Below are 24,210 nucleotides of genomic sequence, written 5' to 3' on the forward strand. Positions count from 1 at the left end.
TCAAGGATAGCATTCTACCACTTGAGCCACAGCACCACTTCCGGCCTTTTCTGTTTATGTGGTACTGAAGAATTGAACCCAGGGCTTCATGCATGCTAGGCAAGCACTCTACCATTAAGCCACATTCCCAGTCCCATGAGAGACCCTTATCTTCAATTAACCACCAGAAAACCAGAAGTGATGCTCTGTTTAAAGTAGTAGAGTGCTAGCCTTGAGCAAAAGAGCTCAGGGACAGTGCCCAGGCTCAGCATTCAAGCCCCATGACAGATAACAAATAAAAAAAATTATATATTTTAAAAGGGTCTCATAAAGTGCTCGCCTCGTATACATGAGGTCTTGGGTTCAATTCCCCAGCACCACATATACAGAAAATGGCCAGAAGTGGCGCTGTGGCTCAAGTGACAGAGTGCTAGCCTTGAGCAAAAAGAAGCCAGGGACAGTGCTCAGGCCCTGCGTCCAAGGCCCAGGACTGGCCAAAACAAAACAAAACAAAAAACAAGGGTCTCATAAACTTTCTTGCCCCGGCTGGCTTCGAACCCGCCATTCTCAGATCTCAGCCTCATAAGTAGCAAGAAGCTAGAAGCCAGAATTACAGGTAGGAACTATCAGCGACCAGCAGTGAGCTACTTTTATTCACATTAGACATAAAGAAATCCTTATTAAAGTCCCCCGAGCACTGTCCATGGTAGGTAGTTTCCTGGTCGCCTATTGGGAGTCCCCAGATAGCTCTTTTTTCTTTTCTTTTTCTTTTTTAATATTCTCTTTCCTGGGTGATGTTGACACCTCCGTTCCCCCAAAGCAGCCAATTCCCTGTCAGCGGTGGAGCATCCGAGCGTTTTGACCCTTGCTTCCACCTCTATCCATAGGCCCCAGAGAGCTGAACCGAAGCTCATCCCGCGGGGAAAACTGCCTGGCTGGCTCAGGTCCCCCAAACCCACGTGCTCCCGGCCTCCGCTTCCAGACACCGCCTTCGGGGCCAGGCGCAACAAGAACTACACTTCCCAGGGTGCACAGCGGCGGGGCCTTGACTCCACGGGGGCCTCGGGTGGCGCGCCACTCCGGCGCCTGCTGGGAGCGCGCTGGCTGGCGCGAGAACGGGGCCAAGGACCCGGAATGAGTTTCCGCGTAGTTCCGCTGGGTCGTGCCGGGCTGTGCCGGGTCCTGTCGGGCCGGACTAGAATAGGCTGGGGTCGGGGCCTGAGAGTTGTCAGTGCCGGGAGCAGGCGCTTGGGGCAGCCTGCACCTTGCCGGAGTCTCCGCCTAGTCCCAGCCGGGTTAGCTGGTCTGTCAGTCACCGGGGCGGAGGCAGCTGCGGTAGCGGGCCCGGAGCCGGGCGGTGAGCTGAACGCGGGCTAGGCCGACCGGAGGAGACCTACCACAGCCCCGCCACTCCACGGACTCTGCCCCGGACTCGCGACCCTGCGCCCCGGGCGCTTCTGTGGGCGCCTCGGTTACCCACAGATCTATGCCCTGTGCTCCTCCGGCTCCGTGACCCCCTCATACCACCCAGAACTCAGGCGAGGCTGCCGTGGGTACAGGCCGTCGACCCCGTGACCCCTCACGGGCCGGGGGACCGGCGTCCCCCACAGGCCTCCATGTCTGCTCCTCAGCGCCCAGTGACAGAGCCGTGACCTGCCACTAGGACCTCTGTCTCCGGCCGCCTCGTGGACGCCCCCCTCCCTAGAATCCCCACGGGAGGGGGTTCTCCAAAGAGCAACACCTTCTGACCTCTGGCAAGCCCCCCACCGCCGAGCGAGGTGGGGAGGCCTCGGCAACCATGCCCGCCCTGGGCACCTCTTCACCCCACCGTTCCCCGGGCACCCAAGCCGGGATCTAGCAGGGGCCCGACAGCCAAGGGGCTGGGGCCAGAGACAGATCCGGGTCCTCCTGTTTTTCGAGGGAGGGAGCGAAGATGGAGCGGCGAGAGGAGCAGCCGGGGTCCGCAGGGGCTGGAGCAGCATCAGCCGTGGACTTCACCGTGGAGAACGTGGAGAAGGTAGGGCTCTGGGGTGGGCACTTCGGTGACAGAGCAGAAGTTCTGGGACTGACACTAATGGCAGAGCTCAGGCCCGGGTTGGGTGCCTGCTAGAATAGTGCCCCGGAGCACCTGACATTTACGGTCTCCCTGGCAGGCAGGACAGCACTATTGCAGTGCCTAATGGTCTATTTTTGGCTTTCCTTAGGCAAAGATCTCCTGTGGACAGCTACCCTAGGGTCTTAGGCTATTCCCTTCAGGATGCTGGTGCCTTAGACTAATGCATCCAGACTGGCCGTCCTCCAGCTCCATGGGAAATACATGAACAGTGCTGTAGGAAACTGGGGAGTAAAAGGACCTAAATTCAGCACACTCCATCCCCACTTAGGAAGCTCACAGACACCCAACTGTCCTAGACCTGCCTGGTTCAGCCAACGGCCCAGAAAATAGATCTGGAACCCAAAACAATCTGGGTTATGTTTTCATTCTTTGGAAAGGGGCCTTCCTTTATTGGGGAGAAGCCAAACCAGTCCTGGGCTAGCAGGAGTGGGGCTGACTCCAAGGGCCTTGGCTCTGCTGGCAGCCTTCAGGGCCCGCCCTTATTCACCTGTCCACATGGCTCCCAGCCTCAGCTTTCTGGCACTCCTACCGCCCAATCCCATCTTCTCTAAACTGCTTCTCTCCAGGCTGTCATCTCCCCACCCCCAGCCTGGTATGCAGAAATGCATAACAATCCTTGGGGTTACCTTGTTGGAAAGCTGGAGAGGGTTGTGGAAGTTCACTTTGCTGTTGTTTCTTGAGCCCTGTTTGTATAGCAAACACTGAGGATACATTTTTCCCCCTGTTGTTTTCTGCCTTTCTTGGTATTCCTGAGTGACTAAACCTGGAACAGTGGCCATACCTAGCTGTATCCTGTACACAGAGAATCTAAGCCTAGTTGGTTGGAACTTGTTTAGGGGTCTGGGGTACTGGCCTCATTTTCTCTGGCCTTGGAGGCTGGCAGTGTTGACATGGTGGCTCGGGTTCTATGTGCTACCAGGGAGATAAGCCACTGTTTTGTTGCTGTGTAAGGTCCCATTAGAATTGAGGCCCTTGGGATCCTTTTAGCTGACAGCTCCAGGTGAGGTATTTGCCTGGGATGCCTATGTCCAAGGTTTGTCTTGATCAGTTTGTTGGACCCCTCTTTGTGTTCTCTAAAGGACATTCTCGCCCTTGCCTCTAGTATAACTCTACCCCAGGCTTGCCTGGCTTAGTTTCAGATTTCACACTCACTCCCGTGCCAGCATCTGTGTGACCAGGGATGCTCCTAGGGGAGCAAGGGAGCTGTTGGGAGTAGCTGTGTCTGGGAGGGTCAGAGTCCCTCAGGCTCAGCTTCATTCCCTCTACCTAGGCATTGCCTTCACATGTTTCCAGCGGGGGAGCTGAGCCTCTTTCTTTTCTGGGATTTTTCTCTTTGACTCCATATTGTTTTTGCTTTGAGAAGAGGATATGGTAGAACACAAGTAAGATGCAGCCTCTCAAGATACCTGCCAGGACCTGGGGCCCAGGAGACATTGCAGGGGTCCAAGCTCTCCCTTTCTGTTTAGCATACCCCCACTCCCACCCCTCAGTCAGAAAGAGGGAAAAATCTTGTAAGACCAAGTCACATCCTCAGTTCTGGGCTCTGGCAGGGTTCAAAGTGAACAACACCTTCTCAGTCCTGTGCTATCCTACAGGCGCTGCACCAGCTCTACTATGACCCCAACATTGAGAACAAGAACCTGGCTCAGAAGTGGCTAATGCAAGCCCAGGTCTCGCCACAGGCCTGGCACTTCAGTTGGCAGCTCCTGCAGCCTGACAAGGTACCTGAGATCCAGTACTTTGGGGCCAGTGCCCTGCACATCAAGATCTCTCGCTACTGGAGTGACATCCCCACAGACCAGTATGAAAGCTTAAAGGCACAGCTCTTCACCCAGATCACCCGCTTCGCCAGTGGCTCCAAGATTGTGCTGACTCGGCTGTGCGTGGCACTGGCCTCTCTGGCTCTCAGCATGATGCCTGATGCTTGGCCATGTGCTGTGGCAGATATGGTACGGCTCTTCCAGGCTGAGGACTCACCGGTGGATGGCCAGGGCCGCTGCCTGGCCCTGCTAGAGCTGCTGACAGTGCTTCCCGAGGAGTTCCAGACTAGCCGCCTGCCCCAGTATCGTAAAGGCTTAGTACGGGCCAGCTTGGCAGTGGAGTGTGGGGCTGTCTTCCCATTGCTGGAGCAGCTGCTACAGCAGCCCAGCTCACCCAGCTGTGTGCGTCAGAAGGTGCTCAAGTGCTTCTCCAGCTGGGTGCAGCTGGAGGTGCCTCTGCAGGACTGTGAGGCACTCATTCAGGCTGCCTTCACTGCTCTTCAGGACTCAGAGCTCTTTGACAGCAGTGTGGAGGCCATTGTCAATGCTATCTCACAGCCTGATGCCCAGAGGTGAGCTGATTCCCAACTGTCCAGAGAGGGGCAACCTGTTTGGACAACCACACATCCATCCACCCATTTGCTCAGTAAACATTAATGGAAGCCAGTGCTGGTAGCTCACCTGGTAATCCTGGCTACCCCAGGTGGCAGAGATCTGAAAGATCTGGTTTGAAGCTATCCCAGCTTAAAAAAAATATTTCTATGGCTCTTTTATCTCCAATTAACCAGCAAAAAAGCTGAAAGTGGAGGTGTGGCTGAAGTGATAGAGCACTCGCCTTGGACAAAAAAGCTAAGTAAGAGCATAGGGTCCTGAGTTCAAGCCCCAGTACTGGCATACACAAAACAACCAAACACATTAATGGAGTATCTATTGTTATTCTTGGTCATTAGGACCAAGCAACTAGATAAGGTATGGTCTCTCTGCTCGTGGTTCAGAGCAAGGCTGACGTTAAGCAACTAATCATTTAGAAAATTATCCAATTAAAATATTTGACCTTTCTTTTTCTCTCAGCCAATCCTGGCTGCTCTATTCTTGATCATATTACAATTTTCTTACTTTCAATTTTCACTGTTCCACCCAAGTCCAAGCTGTCATTATTTCTCTTCCTGATTTCAGGAGAGCTTTCTGACCAGTCCCCTAGTTTTTATTTTATTTTATTTACTTACTATTTTGTCCTGTGGTTTGAACTTAGGACCTATTCCTAAGGGTTTTTGTTGTCGTTCAAGGCTAGCTCTCTACAACTTAAGTCACAGCTCCATTTCTGACTTCTTAGTGGATAACTGGAGATGTGAGTCTTCACAGACTTTCTTGCTCAGGCTAGCTTTGAACCACGAACCTCCAGTTCTCAGCCTCCTGAGTAGTTAGGATTACAGATATGAACCACTGGTTTTTATTTTATTTTTATTTATTTATTTATTTTTGCCAGCCCTGGGGCTTGTACTCAGGGCCTGACCACTGTTGTTGGCCTCTTTTTGATCAAGACTAGCACTGTACCTCTTGAACCACAGCTCCACTTCTGGCTTTTTCTATATATATGGTGCTGAGGAATCAAACCCAAGGCTTCATGTATGCAAGGCAAACACTTTACCACTAGACCATATTCCCAGCCCCTGGTTTTTATTTTTATACCCTTTATTGTCCTAGAATTTGAATGATCTTTTGAAAATGGGTAATTTTTTTTTTTTCTGAGCAGAATCCTTCAGGGGCATTTTTCTGCTTTTAGGATAAGTTCCGAATCCTTAAGGTATTCATAAAGAAGCTGCATAACATGGTGAACAACAGCCTCATCTATGCCGCTCTCCTTGCTTTCTTTTTTATTTTTATTTTTTTCTGCCAGTCTTGGGGCTTGAACTCAGGGCCTGAGCACTGTCCCTGGCTTTCTTTTGCTCAAGGTTAGCACTCTACCACTTGAGCCACAGCACCACTTCTGGCTTTTTCTGTTAATGTGGTGCTGAGGAATCAAACCCAGGGCTTCATGCATGCTAGGCAAGCATTCTACCACTAAGCCACATTCCCAGCCCCTTTCCTTGCTTTCTCCACACTTATTTTCTCAGTTCCTTATTCTCCACACTCCTAGCCTCTGAATATGTACTTGGCACATCACCTCTGCCTCAAATTCCACTTCCATAGCAAAGTCCTCAATAACTTTAAGACTACTTTTCCTTGTTATGTTACCTCAGAGTTCTTAGTATTTTTCCTTGTCATCTTCTTAGCCCATAATTTATTATTGCACTATAATAAATAATGCGTCTCCACATTATCCACTCAAATCTGTGAGGAAAGAGATATTGTCATTTTACTTCATCTCATTGTGCCTTTGGCATTTTCTTGAGTGGATAGAAAGTGGGAGTTGCCCACTGAAGAGGGTAGAAGACATTGGGCTAGGAGATGAAATGTTTCAAGCTTTAGGAACTACTGGAGATTCAAAGACCGGAAAGCAAGTGAATGTAATGAAGTGTTTGGCAAATGGTTGTTGAGACCTGCCATGTTGGGCTCTTTGCTAGGCACTGGGAGCATATAGATAAGTGCTTTGACTTGTGCATGTCACGTGTCAGGCACTCACAATCTGAGGTGCATAAGAGTAGGCTGGTACCATCAATGTGATGAAGACTGCTAGGGAAAGCAGAGTGCTCTAGAATCTCAAGGGAGGCATTTAACCCAGTCAGAGAGCTTTGAAAGCCTTCCCAGAGAAAGTAACAACTAGGCTGTGCTTGGAAGGCTGCATACCAGTTAGCCAGAGGGAAGCAATGGATATGGGGACAACATACCAGACAGATAAAGGAAAGTAAGAGGAGGATGTGAGGAGAACCAACCTAGTGAGTGGTGATTTGTACATCGCTGGATGTGATTAGACAGTAAGGTTTAAGGTCCAGAATTGCAGGAGATCTAAGACCAAATCAAGCAAGGACCTTATCAGCCACATTTTAAAAGATCTGATCTTCATACTGAGGATAGTGTAAAGTTAAGGATTTTAATCTGAGAAAATGCTCAGCTGAGGTTTTTGGTATAAGTTGGAGTGGGAAAAGGCAAAACTTGGAGCCATTGTAGAGATGGGGTTCTGGGAATCCTTGACAGAGTTGGAGGGAAAGCTGCAGGAAGAGGAATGCCATTAATCATGTCTGAGTTTGAATCCCAGCGGTCCACTTACTAAATATGAGACTTGGCTTCTGAGCCAAAATGAAGATGATTGTATCAATAGACATGATGGGAAGATGTAAGCAGGATACAGTGCACAGGGTAGTGGGAGCTCTTTTGTGGCCTTTGCTCAGGCAGAGGCATCCTATTTGTACATTTAGCTTATTCTTAAATTGGCTGAGTGTGCTTGTGTTCTATTTCTTTATCATGTGATAAGATTAATAGTAACTTTTTAAAAAAGAGAAACACACGTAATTACTCATAAACCAATTAAGGGTGTTTACTTTTAGAATTAGCCAAAAAGTAGAAACTGAATCTGCAATAGATGTGGGTCTAGTTGGCCAGTGATGAGAGAGAGAGAGAGAGAGAGAGAGAGAGAGAGAGAGAGAGAGAGAGAGAGAGAGAGAGAGAGAGAGAGATAATATTTGGTTACTGCCTTTTGCACTTAAAACATTAGGGTTGATTTTAGCATGAGAGTTAAATAAAGGAATCAGACATGTTAAGCCTTTGTACACCATAAAACAACAGTTGTTATATTTGGTATTATGATTGCATTGGCAATTAGTATGATAACCTGGCCCCTGACTTTTCCAGCCTAAGGTGAATACCAAGTCCTAAGAGAAGTTTTTCTTGGCAGCCTGAAGCTCAAGTGTCAGATGTTTTTAGAACTCAGACAATTGGTGTTTAAAAAGAATTGATCAGGGCAAGTTCTTGGGTGGTGTGGGGTGTCCTTGGATATACTCAAGTTTACTCAACATAATCTGTATCATAGGCTTTGGCAAGTAATTGATGCCCCTTCTCTTCTGAACGAATGAGCGAGCAAGGAGCCAGTGAGGGAACCCACAGCCTCCTGGGTGCCCATTGGCTGCAGCCCCTTGGTTGCTTAGCAACTCTTCCCATTTTCTCAGCTCTTCTCTTGTAGCTCTCTCTAATTGCAGGTCTGGGCTAAGCTCAATGTGAGCCAACAGCCCAGGAGTCCCTAGCAGCCCTGCCCCAGCTGCTTGAACTGACCAACTCAGCCAGGCCTCTTGAACTCAGTCCTACCCATGGTCCTAAAGATACCTTCTTAGTTTTCCTCTTCTGAACAAGCCTCAGGCTTGTTTTGTCTACTCATAGGTCTCGGGAATGTGTGCTCAGGTGGTAGGAAATCTATGCAGCTGTTTCTTTCATGGATAGGCTACAAACAGTGCAGAGTCAGAGCTTTGTCCTTTCTCTGTGTATCTGAACTGGTTTCCACTATTTAGCTTAAGAAGATCGCCTCCAGTGGTTTTGATCCCTAGGTTATACAGGCATCCACCTTACCCAAGTGTCCTGACATCTGGCTGAGTCTGGACTCCAGTCACTCCCTACAGCTACTGCTGCTTCCTCACTCTCCTTTGAAATGTATTTTTTTCCCCCTGAGATATGTTTTAATCCAGGAATAGATTTTCATAGAAAGCTGGGTAAGAGGGAGAAAAGATAATTGGATTGGCTGTTGGGGGCTCCCACCAGTTAACACTGGAGATCTAGAAGATCAGCACAGGTCTTTGGAGAAATTCCGTTTGGGTGGGCTCTGAAAGGGGAACTGATTGATACCAGTTTAAGGGGCCATCTCAATCTGGCATCTGCCTCTAGGTTGCTGTTTGACCTTGAGTAATACTCTGAACCCTTCTTGTCATTGCTTTTTATTTATATCATAAGGATCCAATGATGTTTGGCAGGAGGATGGGGACTTGAAATACAGTGGGATGCTCTGGAATTAGAGCACTACTTTCTGCCTCCATCTCAGCTGCTGGGCAGTTTGTGGGCAATAGTCTTGGCCCTGCCCCTGCTCCTAGTGCCAGAGCCTGGCCTGAAGGTGCCCATTGTCTAGTGGTACAGCCCGTGTCAGGGTCATGGGATTGAAGCTATCCCAGTCATCTCCAGGCAGCCCCCTCTGCAGCTGTCTCTGGCTTAAGGTGTCCTGGTATGGGTGATTTTTCCTACCAAAATGGGGGTGTGGAGAAGGAAGCAAGGAAGGAGCAAATAGATCTTTGTGAGGCTATTGCCTAGATACTTACTTGGAAAAATGTAACTCCTGGATCTTCAGTCCCCCATCCCTCCCTAAACTGCTGTAAGGACACAATAACTGACTATAGAAGGGTTCAAAGCATGATTATCCCTAAGAGTATGGCTTCCTCTTCCTAGTTGGATCCCCACAGAGTAGTATGGAACTAGTTTTCTCTCAACCTTTGTTCCTTTTTTTCCCCGATTGGTTGTGGGGCTTGACCTCAGAGCCTGGGTGCTGACCCTGAACTCTTTTGCTTAAGGTTAGCACTCTACCACTTTGAGCCACAGCACCACTTCCGGTTTTACTGGTGGTAAATTGGAGATATGAGTCCCACAGACTTTCCTGCCCAGGCTGGCTTTGAATCATGATCCTCAGATCTCAGCCTCCGCAATAGCTAGGATTACAGGTGTGAGCCACTAGCATCCAGCAATCTGTTCCTTCTTCAGGGATCGTCCTACTTATGGGCTTTGACCTGAACACTTTCCTCTTAGGAAATGCTTTGTCCTCTGCGGTGTGGGAGTGACATAAAATTTGGGGAACTAGAAGGTAAATTGTGGGCTGGGAATATGGCCTAGTGGCAAGAGTGCTTGCCTCGTATACATGAGGCCCTGGGTTTGATTCCTCAGCACCACATATACAGAAAATGGCCAGAAGTGGTGCTGTGGCTCAAGTGGCAGAGTGCTAGCCTTGAGCAAAAAAGAATCCAGGGACAGTGCTCAGGCCCTGGGTTCACGGCCTAGGACTGGCCCAAAAAAAAAAATATATATATATATAAGGTAAATTGTTATTGAAGTCTATGGCTACCAAAAGGACATGTTGATGTCCTAACACCCCTAGTACCTCAAAATGTGACCCTATTTAGGAAAAAGGTCATTGCAGATGGATCATACTATTGGAGTGAGTACTCCTAATTCAGTAGCACTGATGTCCTTACAAGACAACCACGTGAAGACAGACATAATGGGAGAATGCCAAGTAAGAACAGAGGTAGAGATCAGAATTACATAGCTGCAAACCATGGAATGCCAAAGACTGCCTTCGAATCATCAGAAGCCCAGAAAGAGGCCAGGGAAGAGTCTTCTATAGGTTTCAGAGGAAGCACAGCTTTACTTTTCACTTCATTTCAGACTTCTAGCCTTTTGAAACCATTGAGTTTGTGGTACTTTGTTAGGGTAGCACTGGGAAACTAAACAGTCAGTGTGAAGGACGACTGGACAAGAATGTGCCTGTCAAGAACTCTTGCAGAAGACTCTAGAAAGTAGCAACAACTCTTGAGAGCACCAATGCCCACCCTCTACCATCAAATCACAATTCCTGTGAAGTCTGGTGGCAGGAGGAAGTGAGAGAAGTAGATGCTAAAGTCAGAGAGCTAAGAAGCGAACTGGACAGCACTGGGAGACTGGTTAGATATAAAAATGGCAAAAGTCAAGGACAACTAAGTAAAGGATAAACTACTTCTGAGACCTGGAGGGGAGGGTAGAGGAGAGCAGTCACTATTGGGCATGATATGCAGATAAGGGTATATACAAAGAATAGACACTGATGGCTCATACCTGTAATCCTACCTGCTCAGGAGGCTGTGATCTGAGAGGATCAGGGTTTGAAGCCATCCCAGCAACCAAAGTTTGTGAAACTCTTATTTCCAATTAACTACCAAGAAAAAAAATGAGGAGGAACTGGAGCTGTGGCTCAAGTGGTAAAACATTAGCTTTGAGCAAAAAAGCTAAGGGACAGCGCCCAAGCCCTGAGTTCAAGCCCCAGTAATTCACTAACTAGAACAGAATAGAATAAAACAGGACAGGCTATTAAACCTTGAAGCCAGGGCTGGGAATATGGCCTAGTGGCAAGTGTGCTTGCCCCGTATATATGAAGCCCTGGATTTGATTCCTCAGTACCACATACATAGAAAAGGCCAGAAGTGGCGCTGTGGCTCAAGTGGCAGAATGTTAGTCTTGAGCACAAAAGAAGCCAGGGACAGAGCTCAAGCCCTGAGTTCAAGCCTCAGGATACATAGATTCTGGAGTCATCAGTTAACATCTAGCAATTGAACCTATGGGAGTAGATAAGAATTACCCAGGGGCTAGGAATTGGTGGCTCATGCCTGTAATCCTAGGTACTCATGAGGCTGAGACCTAAGTGATTGTGGTTCAAAGCCAGACAGAGTAGGAAAGTCTGTAAAAATCCATCTCTAGTTAACAAGAAAATGCTAGAGTAGGGGTATGACACTAGTAGAGTCTGCTGTGAGTGTGTGTGTGTGTGTCCCCTAAAGTCAACCCATTCCAGCATCAATTTGCAGTTATCATTCAATCTGTAATACCGACCTTCTCATATTTCCTTCCCACAGTCCTCTTGGAGATCTTTGACCTAAAGTTTTTCTCAACATGAACAACATCAAAGATACCATAAAGGCTCTAACCTCTTTTTTTGTTAGGAGGAGGCAGAGAAATTGTGTTTTTCTCTCAAAGCTGGTGGATGACAGGCAGACATCTCTGATGAGCTTCCTCATCTCATGCTTCTAGGTATGTGAACACACTTCTGAAACTCATCCCGCTGGTGCTGGGGCTCCAGGAACAACTGCGACAAGCAGTGCAGAATGGGGACATGGAGACCTCCCATGGCATCTGTCGCATTGCTGTAGCCCTGGGCGAGAACCACTCCCGGTAAGGAGTGGGGGAGCTGGTGGAATAGCACAGCCCTGTCAGAGGTGGAGTTAGGGAACCCACTTGGAAAAGTACAGTGAACCTGATTTTGTTTTCTCTTTCCCAGGGCCTTGCTAGACCAAGTAGAGCACTGGCAGAGCTTCTTGGCACTTGTCAACATGATCATGTTTTGCACTGGCATCCCAGGGCATTATCCAGTCAATGAGACCACCAGCTCCCTAACGCTTACCTTCTGGTATACTCTGCAGGTGTGTCTGTGACCACCAGTAGTATTGGGCTGTCATGGAAGAAGGTGGGTCATGGGCTTCTGTGGCCACTGCTGAGGGAGCTAACTGTCTTCCCTGGCTCTCTCAGGATGACATTCTGTCCTTTGAGGCAGAGAAGCAGGCTGTGTACCAGCAGGTGTACCGGCCGGTCTACTTCCAGCTGGTGGATGTGCTTCTGCACAAGGCTCAGTTCCCTTCTGATGAGGAATATGGATTTTGGTCCTCAGACGAGAAGGAGCAGTTCCGAATTTACAGGTGATGGTGGCAGACCAACCCTAGCTCTAAATGGAGTCTTGAAATAATAAATTGAATAAGAGAAGGGGCCCAAGGCCAGGCTTCTTGACTTTTGGGGCTCCTTTCTCTTATTCTTGAGGCAATTTTACAGGGTTATAAGGGTCCTGGGGCAGGCCCTTGGTCTTGAATTCAGAATCCAGTCATTATGAAAGGCCTTTATCTGCTTTTCAGGGTGGATATCTCAGACACGCTCATGTATGTCTATGAGATGCTGGGGGCTGAGCTGCTCAGTAACCTCTATGACAAGCTGGGCCGTTTGCTCACCAGCTCAGAGGAGCCCTACTCCTGGCAGGTACCTCCCACACCTGATTCCCTCAGCCCTCCCTGACCTGTCACACCCTCCTCCTCAGCCAAGCCAGTGGCACCCTCTTTCCCCAGCACACAGAGGCCCTGCTTTATGGCTTCCAATCCATCGCTGAGACCATCGATGTCAACTATTCCGATGTGGTGCCTGGGCTCATTGGCCTCATCCCACGGATCAGCATCAGCAATGTGCAGCTGGCAGATACTGTCATGTTCACCATTGGTGAGACCTAGCATATATATTCATGAGCACATTCCTTCATCATGGCCAGCCTGCTGGGATCTGTCCAAGCTGGGAGAAAGATAAGCTCCTATACATAGTCAGGGTGACGGCCAGCTGACTGTTCTAGAAGGTCTTGGGATCCTTCCTACAGGGTATTGAACTGCATTTCAGTGAGGCTGGTTCACTGTCAATAGAACAGCAGGGCTGGGCCTTTGTTGAGTAACTCTTTTGTTTCTCATTTGTAAGGCTCATGTTGGAGCCTCTGTATGCATACTTGCCCACTTGATCTTCTGAATGAGCACTCTTCTGTGCTGGGACTACAATTTGACCCGGCTAGGAGCTCTGCCTGCCTTGGGGGCATGGTATAAAGCCAGTGTGATCTGTCTCAGAGAGCCTTCCCTTTCTCCTCTTCTCCTAGGAGCTCTGTCTGAATGGCTGGCTGACCACCCTGTCATGATCAACAGTGTTCTGCCCCTTGTACTGCATGCCTTAGGCAATCCTGAGCTCTCTGTCTCTTCAGTGTCCACCCTCAAGAAGATCTGCCGAGAGTGCAAGTATGACCTACCGCCCTATGCTGCCAACATCGTAGCTGTCTCCCAGGTAGGAAGCAGCCCTGGGTGGTGCTGGGCCTCAGCGTGCATTCTCCTTTGCTCAAACCATGTTCCTCTTCTCTACCTCCAGGATGTACTGATGAAACAGATCCACAAGGTGCGGCTCAAAAGTTTCGGGGAGGGAGAGGGGGGACGAGGAGGAATCCCTTGGGAAGGAATGGTTGTGGGAATCCCTTATCCTATCCTCAAATCCTTTCTTCTCTCATCTCTATCCTCTGTCTCCTATCCTTTAGTTTCTGTTCTTAGAACCTTCTCCAAAGATGCTCATTCTCCTTTCTCACTCACAACTAGATGTGGCCAGGACAAACCATACCTATTTTCTGCTCCACAGACAAGCCAGTGCATGTGGCTGATGCAGGCGTTGGGCTTCCTGCTGTCAGCCCTGCAGGTGGAAGAGATCCTTAAGAACCTGCACTCGCTAATCTCACCCTATATCCAGCAATTGGAGAAGCTGGCAGAGGAGATAGTGAGTGAGCTCTGGAGGGTAGGGGCAATGCCAAGTTCTGGGGCTTTCCCTTGTATGACTTATGGTTGCTTAGAAATAGGATTGAAAGTGGCATTCCGAGCTGGGGATGGGAGATCTGGAGCTTGATTCACTTCTCTCCGTAGCCAAATCCCTCCAACAAGCTGGCCATTGTCCACATCTTGGGGCTTCTGTCCAACCTCTTTACCACGCTGGATGTCAGTCATCACGAGGACGATCATGAAGGCTCTGAGCTCCGGAAGCTGCCAGTGCCACAGGGACCCAACCCAGTGGGTGACTTTATCTTTGCCATTTTCCCCTCCCCCCATTGGAATATCTTTGTCATTCACCAACTCTGACCTTGAAAATGACATATTGTCCTCTACTTTGTAATGTATCAGTATCATTGTCTGATTCAACCCACCTTGCTTGTCCCTAGCCCAGTTGAGGTGATGGTCATTAAGATTCATTTGTCCTCCTATGGACCTTTGTTCAACCCCTAACTCTTTGGGGCCTTCTACTTGTACAGCATTCACATTGCCCTTGAAAACACTGAGGATGCTTATATACTTCTCATATAACAGTTCTCTTGCCTTTGAGGTCCTCCTTGTCTAGAGGAAATACACAGAATGCTGCAAAGCAATGTGATAGGTACTGTGATGAACTTGGGCACAGAGGTTTGGGGTGACCTCCTACTAGCTGTTTAATCTGGGACAAGCCTCAACTTCCCACTTAAAACTGAAAATACCAGAATACCTGGCTTCCTCATCTCATTGGACTGTTGGATAGAAGATATGGTCTTAAGAAAAATTCCCCACCAGGGCTGGGAATGTGGCTTAGTGGTAGAGTGCTTGCCTAGCATGCATGAAGCCCTGGGTTTGATTCCTCAGCATCACATAAACAGAAAAAGTCAGAAGTGGCGCTGCGGCTCAAGTGGTAGAGTGCTAGCTTTGAGCAAAAGAAGCTCAGGGACAGTGCTCAGGCCCTGAGTTCAAGCCCTAGGACTGGCAAAAAAAAAATTCCCCACATTTTTTATTAGCATCAATTAATTGTACAAGGAAGTTTCATTTGGACATGTGTGTATATACATACAGTTCATACATACATAAAGACTCCTCCTCCTCCTCTACCTACCCCTCGTCACTCCCTTTTCTCACACATAGATATGGAAGTATCTATAGATATAGTCCTGAGAGAATAGTTTTCATACTGTAAAGATCTTTATGAAAGACTGCTTTGGTCATTGTCCCTGAACCCCTTAAGTTTCCTCCTGGAGAAAAGGAAATCGTAGGTTTCCTGCCCCTTTGCTCAAATCCCCACTGCAGTTTCAGTTGTCTCCAGTCCCGGGTTGGGCAGCCATCACCCGGCAGAGCCAGTTCTTGTTTTCTTTTTCTTTGTTGTGCCAGTCTTAGGGCTTGAACTCAGGAACTCAGTCCGGCCTTTAGTGAAGGCTAGCACTCTACCACTTGAGCCACAGCTCCACTTTTGTCTTTTTGGTGCTTAATTAGCGATAAGAGTCTCATGGACTTTCCTGCCTGGGCTGGCTTTGAATCATGATCCTCCTTTGAGATGATTCTTAGAATTGAGAATTTTTTTCTCTTTTACTCCTGGGGGTCCCATCCACTGAGGCCTCAATATACATTCATGGGTCATGGGTTGAACTCCTCACTTATTGCCTACTACCTGTTCCTTCTCAGGTGAGTGTCAGTGATGGCAAGGGTACCTCACTTCTCCCTATGTCTTCAGGTGGTGGTGGTGCTGCAGCAGGTCTTCCAGCTTATCCAGAAGGTGCTGAGCAAGTGGTTGAATGATGCCCAGGTAGTTGAGGTGAGCCCCAATCCTTTCTCTCTGCTCCCATGATGATTTTGCTGACAGATGGAGCAGGAGTTGCTGCCTCGTTTTGATCTGAACAATGATCTGAAGAGAATAGAAAGAAGTTTTGCTCCACAGATACAAAGAATCTGGTGTGTGTGTGTGTGTGTGTGTGTGTGTGCGCGCACACACACGCACACGTGTGCACATGTATACTAGTACTGGGGCTTGAACTCATCTTGGGTGCTGTCTGTTAGCTATTTTGCTCAAGGCTGGCTGGTGCTCTACTACTTGAGACACAGCTCAAGTTGGTTAATTGGAGATACAAGTCTTCACAGACTTTCCTGCCTGGAATAGTGTTGAACTCTAATCCTCAGATCTCAGGCTCCTGAGTAGCTAGGATTGTATATAGGCATGAACTACTATGCCAGCCATAAAGAATTTTTTTGTGGTGGTTGTTGTTATTTGTTTGTTTTTGCCAGTCCTGGGGCTTGAACTCAGGGCCTGGGCACTGTCCCTGACCTTCTTTTGCTCAAGGCTAGCACTCTACTGCTTGAGACACAGTGCCACTTCCGGCTTTTTCTGTTTATATGGTGCTGAGGAATCAAACCCAGGGCTTCATGCATGCAAGGCAAGCACTCTCTCACTAAGTCACATTCCCAGCTCCCATAAAGAATCTTTAGGGAGGACATTCAGAATTTCCCAATATCATTAGTAGTACTCAATGAAAGGACCATAATATTAAAGGACCACTGGGTGCCACTGGCTCACACATGTAATCCTAGCTAGTCAGGCTGAGATTTGAGAATTGTGATTCAAAGCCAGCCTGTGCAGGAAAGTTTGTGAGACTCTCATCTCCAGAATCATAGAAAAAGCCAGAAGTGGTGCTGTGGTACAAGTGGTAGAGTACTAACCTTCAGCAAAAAGGAGTCCAGGGACAGGGCCTGCACCCAGAGTTCAAGCCCCAGGACCAGCCAAAACATAAAAAAATAAAGGACAGTCAGACATCTGTTAAGATCAAAGACCTATCTTTAGTCCATTTTCTTTTATTGGTAGGGATTTGAACTTTTAAATTTCTTTTATTGTACTAAGGCTTGAACTCAGAGCCTGGTTATTGTCCCTTAGCTTTTCCACTTAAGTCTGGTTCTACCCCTTGAGCCATGGCTGGCTTTGAACTGATGTCCTCAGATCTCAGCCTCTTGAGAGTAGCTAGGATTTTAGGCAAGAGTCAACACTTTTTCAATTCAGGTTACTGTTGTTGTTGCTGCTCCCTGAGTGAAATAGTGGAAGTAGGATTTAAGTAACAGAGTCTTGGCCTGTGTGTGTCTGAGGAGATCCTTTTTTGCTCCTTGCCTTTCAGGAATAGGCTCAGATTGTTTCCCCTCCACGTTTGTAGGGCTCAGCCAGGTGTCTAAGGGTCCTTTCTTAGGCTCCCTCAGTGCAGGGCCTCCGTTCTGTTCCAGCTGATTGAGGTCACCTGTCAGCTGGAACAAGCTCCCTTTGCTTCCTTCCCAAGGCCGTATGTGCTATCTTTGAGAAGTCTGTTAAGACGCTACTGGATGACTTTGCCCCCATGGTGCCACAGCTGTGTGAGATGCTGGGTCGGATGTACAGCACCATCCCCCAGGCCTCTGCTCTTGACCTCACTCGACAGGTGGGCCTTCTGTTTTGGGCAGCTAGTGTCCTGGCTGGCATCCTAATCCTGCATGGGGGGCGGGTTAGAAGAATGTCATGGCTGTTGTCCCTACCTGCATTCCAGGTCTGTCCTGGTGAGGTGGCCCTCAGCTAACTAGCATTCCCTGCTTTGTTGTAGCTGGTCCACATCTTTGCTCATGAGCCTGCCCACTTTCCCCCCATTGAGGCCCTCTTCCTGCTCGTCACCTCCGTCACGCTCACTCTCTTCCAGCAAGGTAGGTCCCAACCAGGGTCTCTTCTGCTGCCGCCACTGCCACTGCCTCCGCTTCCCCAACTGGGGAGCCAAAGCTGCCCACTCTGTTCTGTCCTGAGTCGCACATGGGACCTGATGGGAAACTGGTGGGGTAAAGCACAGCACAATCGCCACTTAAAGTTGACACTTCAAGTAGAAGTGGAGAAGAGGGTGAATGGTGTCTTCTACTGACCTGCCTGGCTCAGGGCCAGCCTGGATGTGGGGGAAACTGGGCGAAGCTCTGAGGGACTTGGGGTACTAGGCTGGATCCTTTCCTCTGGGATATAATGAGAAGTGGGAAGGGCATGGGCTTTGAAGCTAGGTAGTAGATGCTAAGCTCATCACCACCAACTAGTTGTGTGACCTTGAGCAAGTCACTTACCTTGGCTGAGCCTCATTTCCATACCTGTGCAGTGGCGATGTCACATACTTGACAGGATTGCTGGAGGTATTCAAGTCATTCACTTTGGGTGCCTGGCTTGGATTTTTGGACATGAAGTTCTCAGAGGGCTGATTCATTTTCCCATATCAAGGTTTAGTCCTTTTTTATGATCCAAAGCCAAGTACCTTTGGTGGCAGTCCTAGTCCTCACTTGTGCTCTCTGCCTGAGAGAGTTGGAGCTGGCCTCCAAGTTTTCCCTCTGTAACATAGGTTATAACCTGGGGATGAAACAGCATTGCTCTTCCAGCCTCGTGAGGCTTATGTCGTGGTCTCAGGCTGAAACCCACCAGGTCAGCTGGAGGCCAGCATGCTGTCTGCAGTATCTTTAGTGTCTGGTTTCATAGTCCTGGTCTCCTGTTCCACAGAACACGGCACGGGGTAGATCCAAAGTGGGGGAAAACCTGAGCCAGACCCTAGTATAGTCATTTCAACTCCACCTGTACAGATCCTCCTCCTACTTCCCCCACCATGATAAGAGCCCCCCTCCAGGGGGGAATGAGGGAGGAGGTAACAAACAGTACAAGAAATGTATCCAGTGCCTAACATATGAAACTGTAACCTCTCTGTATATAGTTTGACAATAAATTTTAAAAAAAAGAGCCCCCCTCCCCACCCTCTATGGTGATCCCTGCTTCAGTTTAGGGGCTCACCTGAATTGACTCCACAAACTTCTGCCTTGACACTTGTCCATTTCTCCAGTTGATTTTGCACACAGCCATCATAATATTTTAAAAAACACTAATCTGAACCAGGCACTGTTCACGCCTGTGATCCTAGCTACAAGGCTGCGATCTGAGGATTGTGGCTCAAAGCCAGCCTGGGCATGAAAGTCTGTGAGACTCTTATCTCTAATTAAACACCAGGAAACCAGAAGTGGAGCTGTGGCTTAAAGTAGTAGAGTGCTAGCCTTGAGTGAAAAGTTCAGGGATGGTTCCCAGGCCCTGAGTTCAAGCCCCACTACCAACAACAACAAAAAACACCAATCCGAGCATTTTTCCTTCCTGGCTTTCACTGCTGCCTGTTGCCCCTTTCCCATCCATGGAACAGCACTGGCATAACTAAGGTCCTTCCCCTGCCAGCGTCCTTGTGACTATAGCACTCCAGACACACTGACTTTGCTTACCATGTCCCTTTTGACCTTTGTGCCTTGTTCCTCTGACCGGAATGCCCTGTGCCCCTTATTGGGCATACTCTCACTTCTCATGCCTCAGACAAGAGAAAGGCTGCATCAGTCCTCAGCAAAGTGACTCTGAGGCAGAACTGGGGGCTTCTAACTGTGCAGAAACCCCATCACAAACACTCACCGCACACAGCAAACAGCCTTCATGTCTATCTTATCGTTGTCGCCATCCCTAGTGTCCAGAATAAGGCCAGCCTCAGTAACTGTTACACAAATAAAGGATGATGAAGGCTCCCTGCCCTTGGAACCTTTCTTCCCCACTGTCTGGCATACCTTCAGCAAGGAGGTTGCTGAATGTGGAACTCAATGTTCTACAGTGGGGCCCATTGGGCCTTACTTTCCAGAACTTAAGTAGGCGAGGGATTGAAATGAGAAGGGACAGTCACTCCTAGTAGGCTGGAGAAGAAAGCATGGCAGAGATGATTATAATGACAGGTAGGGAAACAGAGCATTTGTGGCTTGCACAAGATCACACAGCTACTTAGTGGTGTCTTAGGCAGATGTTTTCGCACTGCACCCTCCCGAGATTGGGGAAGCCCTGGCAGGAGTTCCAGGTGCATGCCTTGTTCTCAACCTAGGAGTTACCAGAACTGGAAACCAAGGGATCCAACATCCTATTTATTGGGGTTGTTGTCTTCCTTGGCAGGATGGCCCCCATCCCTGTCATGCTATCCCAGTCTTAGGCTTCCTCAGGCTCTGCCTTCCAGTGGACCATGGGCTGCCTCGGGGACTAGTTTCCCTCCTTCCTGGCACATCCAGGTTGTGGGAGCTGGTCATTTCCCCTGAGCTTTGCTCTCTGTATAATTTGGTGTTCATTTGGAGGGATTTTTCTGTGGTAGGGCTCATATTTTGGGACTTATGAGGCCATTTACTCCCTGCTAGCCCTGTAGCACACAGGGTACTGCCCTACCCAATCAGGAGTCCTCTAGTTTAAGTGGATTGAATAGAATCTTTGCTTGGGCCAGCTGAAAAACCATAAGGCCATTGAAGTAAGAGGATATTCCTCAGTTCCTGATATTCTGGATCATCAGTCAAGCCTGAAAAGGAGGTGCCAAGAGCCAACTGCTACCATCCCTGTCCCGCTTGCTTCGAGGGCTTTGATGGGGAAGTCTATGTGTAGAACTACCTGGCAGCCCATTGGAGGCCAAGGCAAGGGTGTGGGGGCCATTTATTCACTTCCCTGGAGTCCGGAATTACTCGAGCACCAAGGATCACTGGGGGATTGGCCTGAGGAGGAGCCGGGATAGGTGGAAGGCCCCTTGGGGGGAGCTGGGGCAGGCCCGTCCTTCACTTTGCCGTCTCTTTCTGTTGGGCTTCTCCCAGTTCATGGTTTTTGTATGTTTTGTTTCTTTATCTTGCTTCCTGCTGCTCATGTGCCCCCATGCTGTCTCCCTGCAGGCTCTCAGTCCCACATAACTATATGAGGTTGAGTTGCTGTTTGTATAATTTTTTCTTAAGTTCCATCTTTATTATATTTTAGGGCCCAGGGATCATCCTGATATTGTTGATTCATTTATGCAACTCCTGGCACAGGTGTGTTTTAGTTTTATTCATTCACGTTCTGTTCTCTCTCTTTCTCTTTCTCTTATGTTGAAATTCAATTTAAGCCTATTTTTAGCTTTCTGTTGACAAATTTTTTTTTCTGTTCAGTTGAAAAGAGTTTCTTCATCTGTTTCCGTGGAAGTTGACAACCTAACATCCTCCTTTAGTGTCCCTTTGCCTCAAGTAGCTCAGTCTCCTCAAAGACCAGGGAGAGGCTGATCCCGAAGGGAGGGAGTGGAGAAGGGTGGGGGTGGTGACTGTGCCCAGCAGGCCCTATGTGGCTGGCTTGCCCAGGACAATCAGGAGTAGGGCTGGAGTTGAAGGGTCTGGGCTTCACTATTCCCGTGCTCCTGCCGGGAACTGCCTGCCTCAGTGCTCCCAGCCTGCTCCTGAGAGGTAGGATGAGAGCAGCTCCAAAGGGAGGGGCTGCAGGTGGATGTGCCCTGTGGAGCCCAGAGTCCTGCTGGTGGAGAGGTTGTGCTGCTGCTGGATGGTGGGGTACGGGCCTCACTGTGAGACCTCTTTAGGATGCGTTTGTGTCTGGTATGTGTTTAAGTGTGTTGCACCTAATTTTGTATGTTTTAAGTTTGGGTTGGGAAGGGAACAGAAATCACCTGGTGTAAGTACCCTGTGTACTGTGTTGAGCATTGAGAGAACTGTGAACCTGGTGTGTGAGCATGTGCACTGATGCATGTCGTACGTTAGTGTGTTGTGTGCTCTGTGCTGTTTGTTGGTGGGTGTCGAGCATGAGCGGTTTGGTTTGTACGGGAGGTGTGTATGGGTACTGGGCTAAGGAATGTATGTTTAATGGAGGATAGGAGTGTGGTGATGTGTCTGGATTAAAGTGAGTGTGGCTTGGCAGATGTATGTGCTGGCTGTGGGAGGGGTAGTTAGTTTGATAAAGGGTTCTGTGCATTAGGGGCTCCTATGGACTGAAGGGGTCCTGAAAACGGTGCTTCTCTGCTTAATCATTCCACAGATGTTTATTGAGTGTATAACACAGATTTGGTCCTCTGTTAGATGAACAATGAACTATGCAGACATGGTTCTGGCTCTCCTGGAACTCAGTCTGGTTGGGAGTGGACAGGAGGAGTGAGGAATGAAGATGGGGATATGAAGATGGGGATGTAGGTGCCTGTGCAGTTGTAGCTTTGGCAGGGAGGGTGCTGGTGTATTTGATGGGATGTTGGGGATGGGAGAGACAGAGAGAGAGAGACAGAGAGAGAGAGAACACTGGAAGACATGGCATGTTGAAAGTGTGAGAGTGCAGATGATTTGGAATCGGTATGTATGTAATGAGGGTCCGTTACGGCTGTTGGAGATGTGTGTATGTGAGGGCTGTAGTAGAAGTGTGTGTGGAGATAACAGTGTATAAGAAGGGCATTTCAAGTGAGGGTGCATGTGAGGGTTTGCACAGAAGGAAACACGGGATAGAGGGCATGTGAGGGGTTGAAGGGTGGGGGTCTGTGTGGTGTGCTCTGGGGGCATCACTGGAGAACAGCAGTATTTGAGGGCTGCTGGAGCTGAGCCAAGCATCTTCTGTGACCTACGGATGTGCCAGCCATGTCTGGTACCACTCGAGGCAGGCCATCTGCCCCTTGCACTCTGTCTGCTCCCCGCATGATAGCACTGACTCCTAGGGTGGGTAATGGCTGAGAATACCCTGACCATTTGGTATCCTGAGTGGAAGATGGGGCTGGGGCTTCAAGGCTCCTACCCTACTTTTCCTCCTCTTGAGCAGCAGCTGGAGGGAGCCTGGGAAATGAAGGCAGGGCATGAGATGGGGTATTGAGTAGGGGCTAACTGTGCAGCTGCCATCTCTTAGCTTCTCTGTTCACAAACCCAGAGGGCCTCAGCTTCCTCTGTGAATGGAAGTGAAGTCACTGCTGTCTACCTGGAGTCTGGGGGAGGGAAGATAGGAAGGTGTTTACCCAGAGAGTGACCTGGGACCCAATCCTACCCCCAACCTCTCTCACATATACCTGTGCATTCATGTACGCGTTCCTGTACATAATACCCCTTAGCCTGTTCCTCACTTGACCAGCTGAACTGTGGGGTGGTTTGGCTTCCCCAGAGATGACTGGGTAGCGTCTTCTACCTGTGCTGCGTGAAGTTAGGGGCTGGGGTGGCAGGTGAGTGGGGCATGGTCCTGGGACTGGCTGGGGCTGGGCTTACCAGCTCCGCCTCCTGCAGGCCCTGAAGCGGAAGCCAGATTTGTTCCTGTGTGAACGACTGGATGTCAAGGCTGTGTTCCAGTGCGGTGAGTGGGGGCAGGTGGACAGGTGGACCTGGGCCTCCCTGGGGAATCCTTAGGCTGAGTCTCATCTGTCTCTGCCTCTGCCTCTCCCGCAGCTGTGCTGGCCCTCAAGTTCCCTGAGGCACCCACTGTCAAGGCCTCCTGTGGCTTCTTTGTGAGTCCCATGCTGACCCCTGGCCTCCCCCCTACTCCCTGCCCTGTCCAGGCCTCTAGAAGGGAAGGGGTGTGGTATTTGGATACTGTCCTTAGGGAGAGGAGGGAAGGAGTGGGAGCTGACAGCCCTCTCCTTCCTCTGCAGACAGAGCTGCTGCCTCGATGTGGGGAAGTCGAACCCGTGGGAAAAGTGGTACAGGAGGATGGTCGGATGCTGCTCATAGCAGTGCTTGAGGTAAGATGCAACAAATGAGTGTGGAAGCCCGCACTGCTAAGACAGCTCGTGTTCTGCAGGGCCTTTGCCTTTGATTCCCTATCCTCTCAGATGCTGTTTCTTTCCCAATTAAATGGATGTTGTTAGGGTTACTGTGAGGATCAGCTGTGCTTACTTGTGTAGTTTGGCTGCAGAACTGCCTGGGAGAGCCTGGAGCATGGTTATGCCTTCTGGCTGCAGAAGAGGCAAGGCCCTGGTGTTCTGAGAACCCCTCTCCCTCAGGCCATTGGGGGCCAGGCCTCCCGCAGCCTCATGGACTGCTTTGCCGATATCCTGTTTGCCCTGAACAAACACTGCTTCAGCCTCCTGAGCATGTGGATTAAGGAGGCACTACAGCCACCTGGTTTTCCCTCCGCCCGCCTCAGCCCTGAACAGAAGGACACCTTCAGCCAACAGATCCTTCGGTGAGCAGAGCTGTGCTGGGCCTGGGCTTGTGGGGAGGAGGTGATGGTGTGTAGTGGATGGTGCTAACCGGCTCTCCTTTCCCTCCTTCAGTGAACGAGTGAACAAGAGGCGAGTGAAGGAGATGGTGAAGGAGTTCACATTGCTGTGCCGGGGGCTCCATGGCACAGATTACACAGCTGACTACTGAGGGGTGTCCTTATCCCATACACCCCTTCTCACCCTTTTCTGTCCCCAAAGTAAACCTAGACCCACACTGTTTGCCTCTGTTTTCCTTCTGCTGCCATTATCACCTAACTGAAAGCCTAGACCCAGAGGCCTGG

General features: G+C 49.3%; 1 protein-coding gene across 1 annotated transcript; it reads left to right on the forward strand.

Moving 5' to 3' along the window:
• Nucleotides 1-1,154: 1,154 nt before the first annotated feature.
• Nucleotides 1,155-24,143, forward strand: Ipo13 (importin 13). Its single transcript, XM_048351118.1, has 20 exons — nt 1,155-1,996; nt 3,691-4,427; nt 11,599-11,739; nt 11,846-11,987; nt 12,094-12,260; nt 12,471-12,591; nt 12,678-12,825; nt 13,244-13,425; nt 13,507-13,533; nt 13,768-13,902; nt 14,046-14,189; nt 15,646-15,726; nt 17,228-17,365; nt 17,525-17,621; nt 20,740-20,792; nt 22,995-23,061; nt 23,154-23,212; nt 23,357-23,446; nt 23,708-23,889; nt 23,981-24,143. The coding sequence occupies exons 1-20, from the start codon at nt 1,913-1,915 to the stop codon at nt 24,075-24,077; spliced, it is 2,892 nt and encodes a 963-aa protein (XP_048207075.1). The 5' UTR covers nt 1,155-1,912; the 3' UTR covers nt 24,078-24,143.
• Nucleotides 24,144-24,210: the final 67 nt, after the last annotated feature.

Source organism: Perognathus longimembris, chromosome 7, assembly GCF_023159225.1.
Source record: "Perognathus longimembris pacificus isolate PPM17 chromosome 7, ASM2315922v1, whole genome shotgun sequence".
NCBI classification, from domain to species: domain Eukaryota; kingdom Metazoa; phylum Chordata; class Mammalia; order Rodentia; family Heteromyidae; genus Perognathus; species Perognathus longimembris.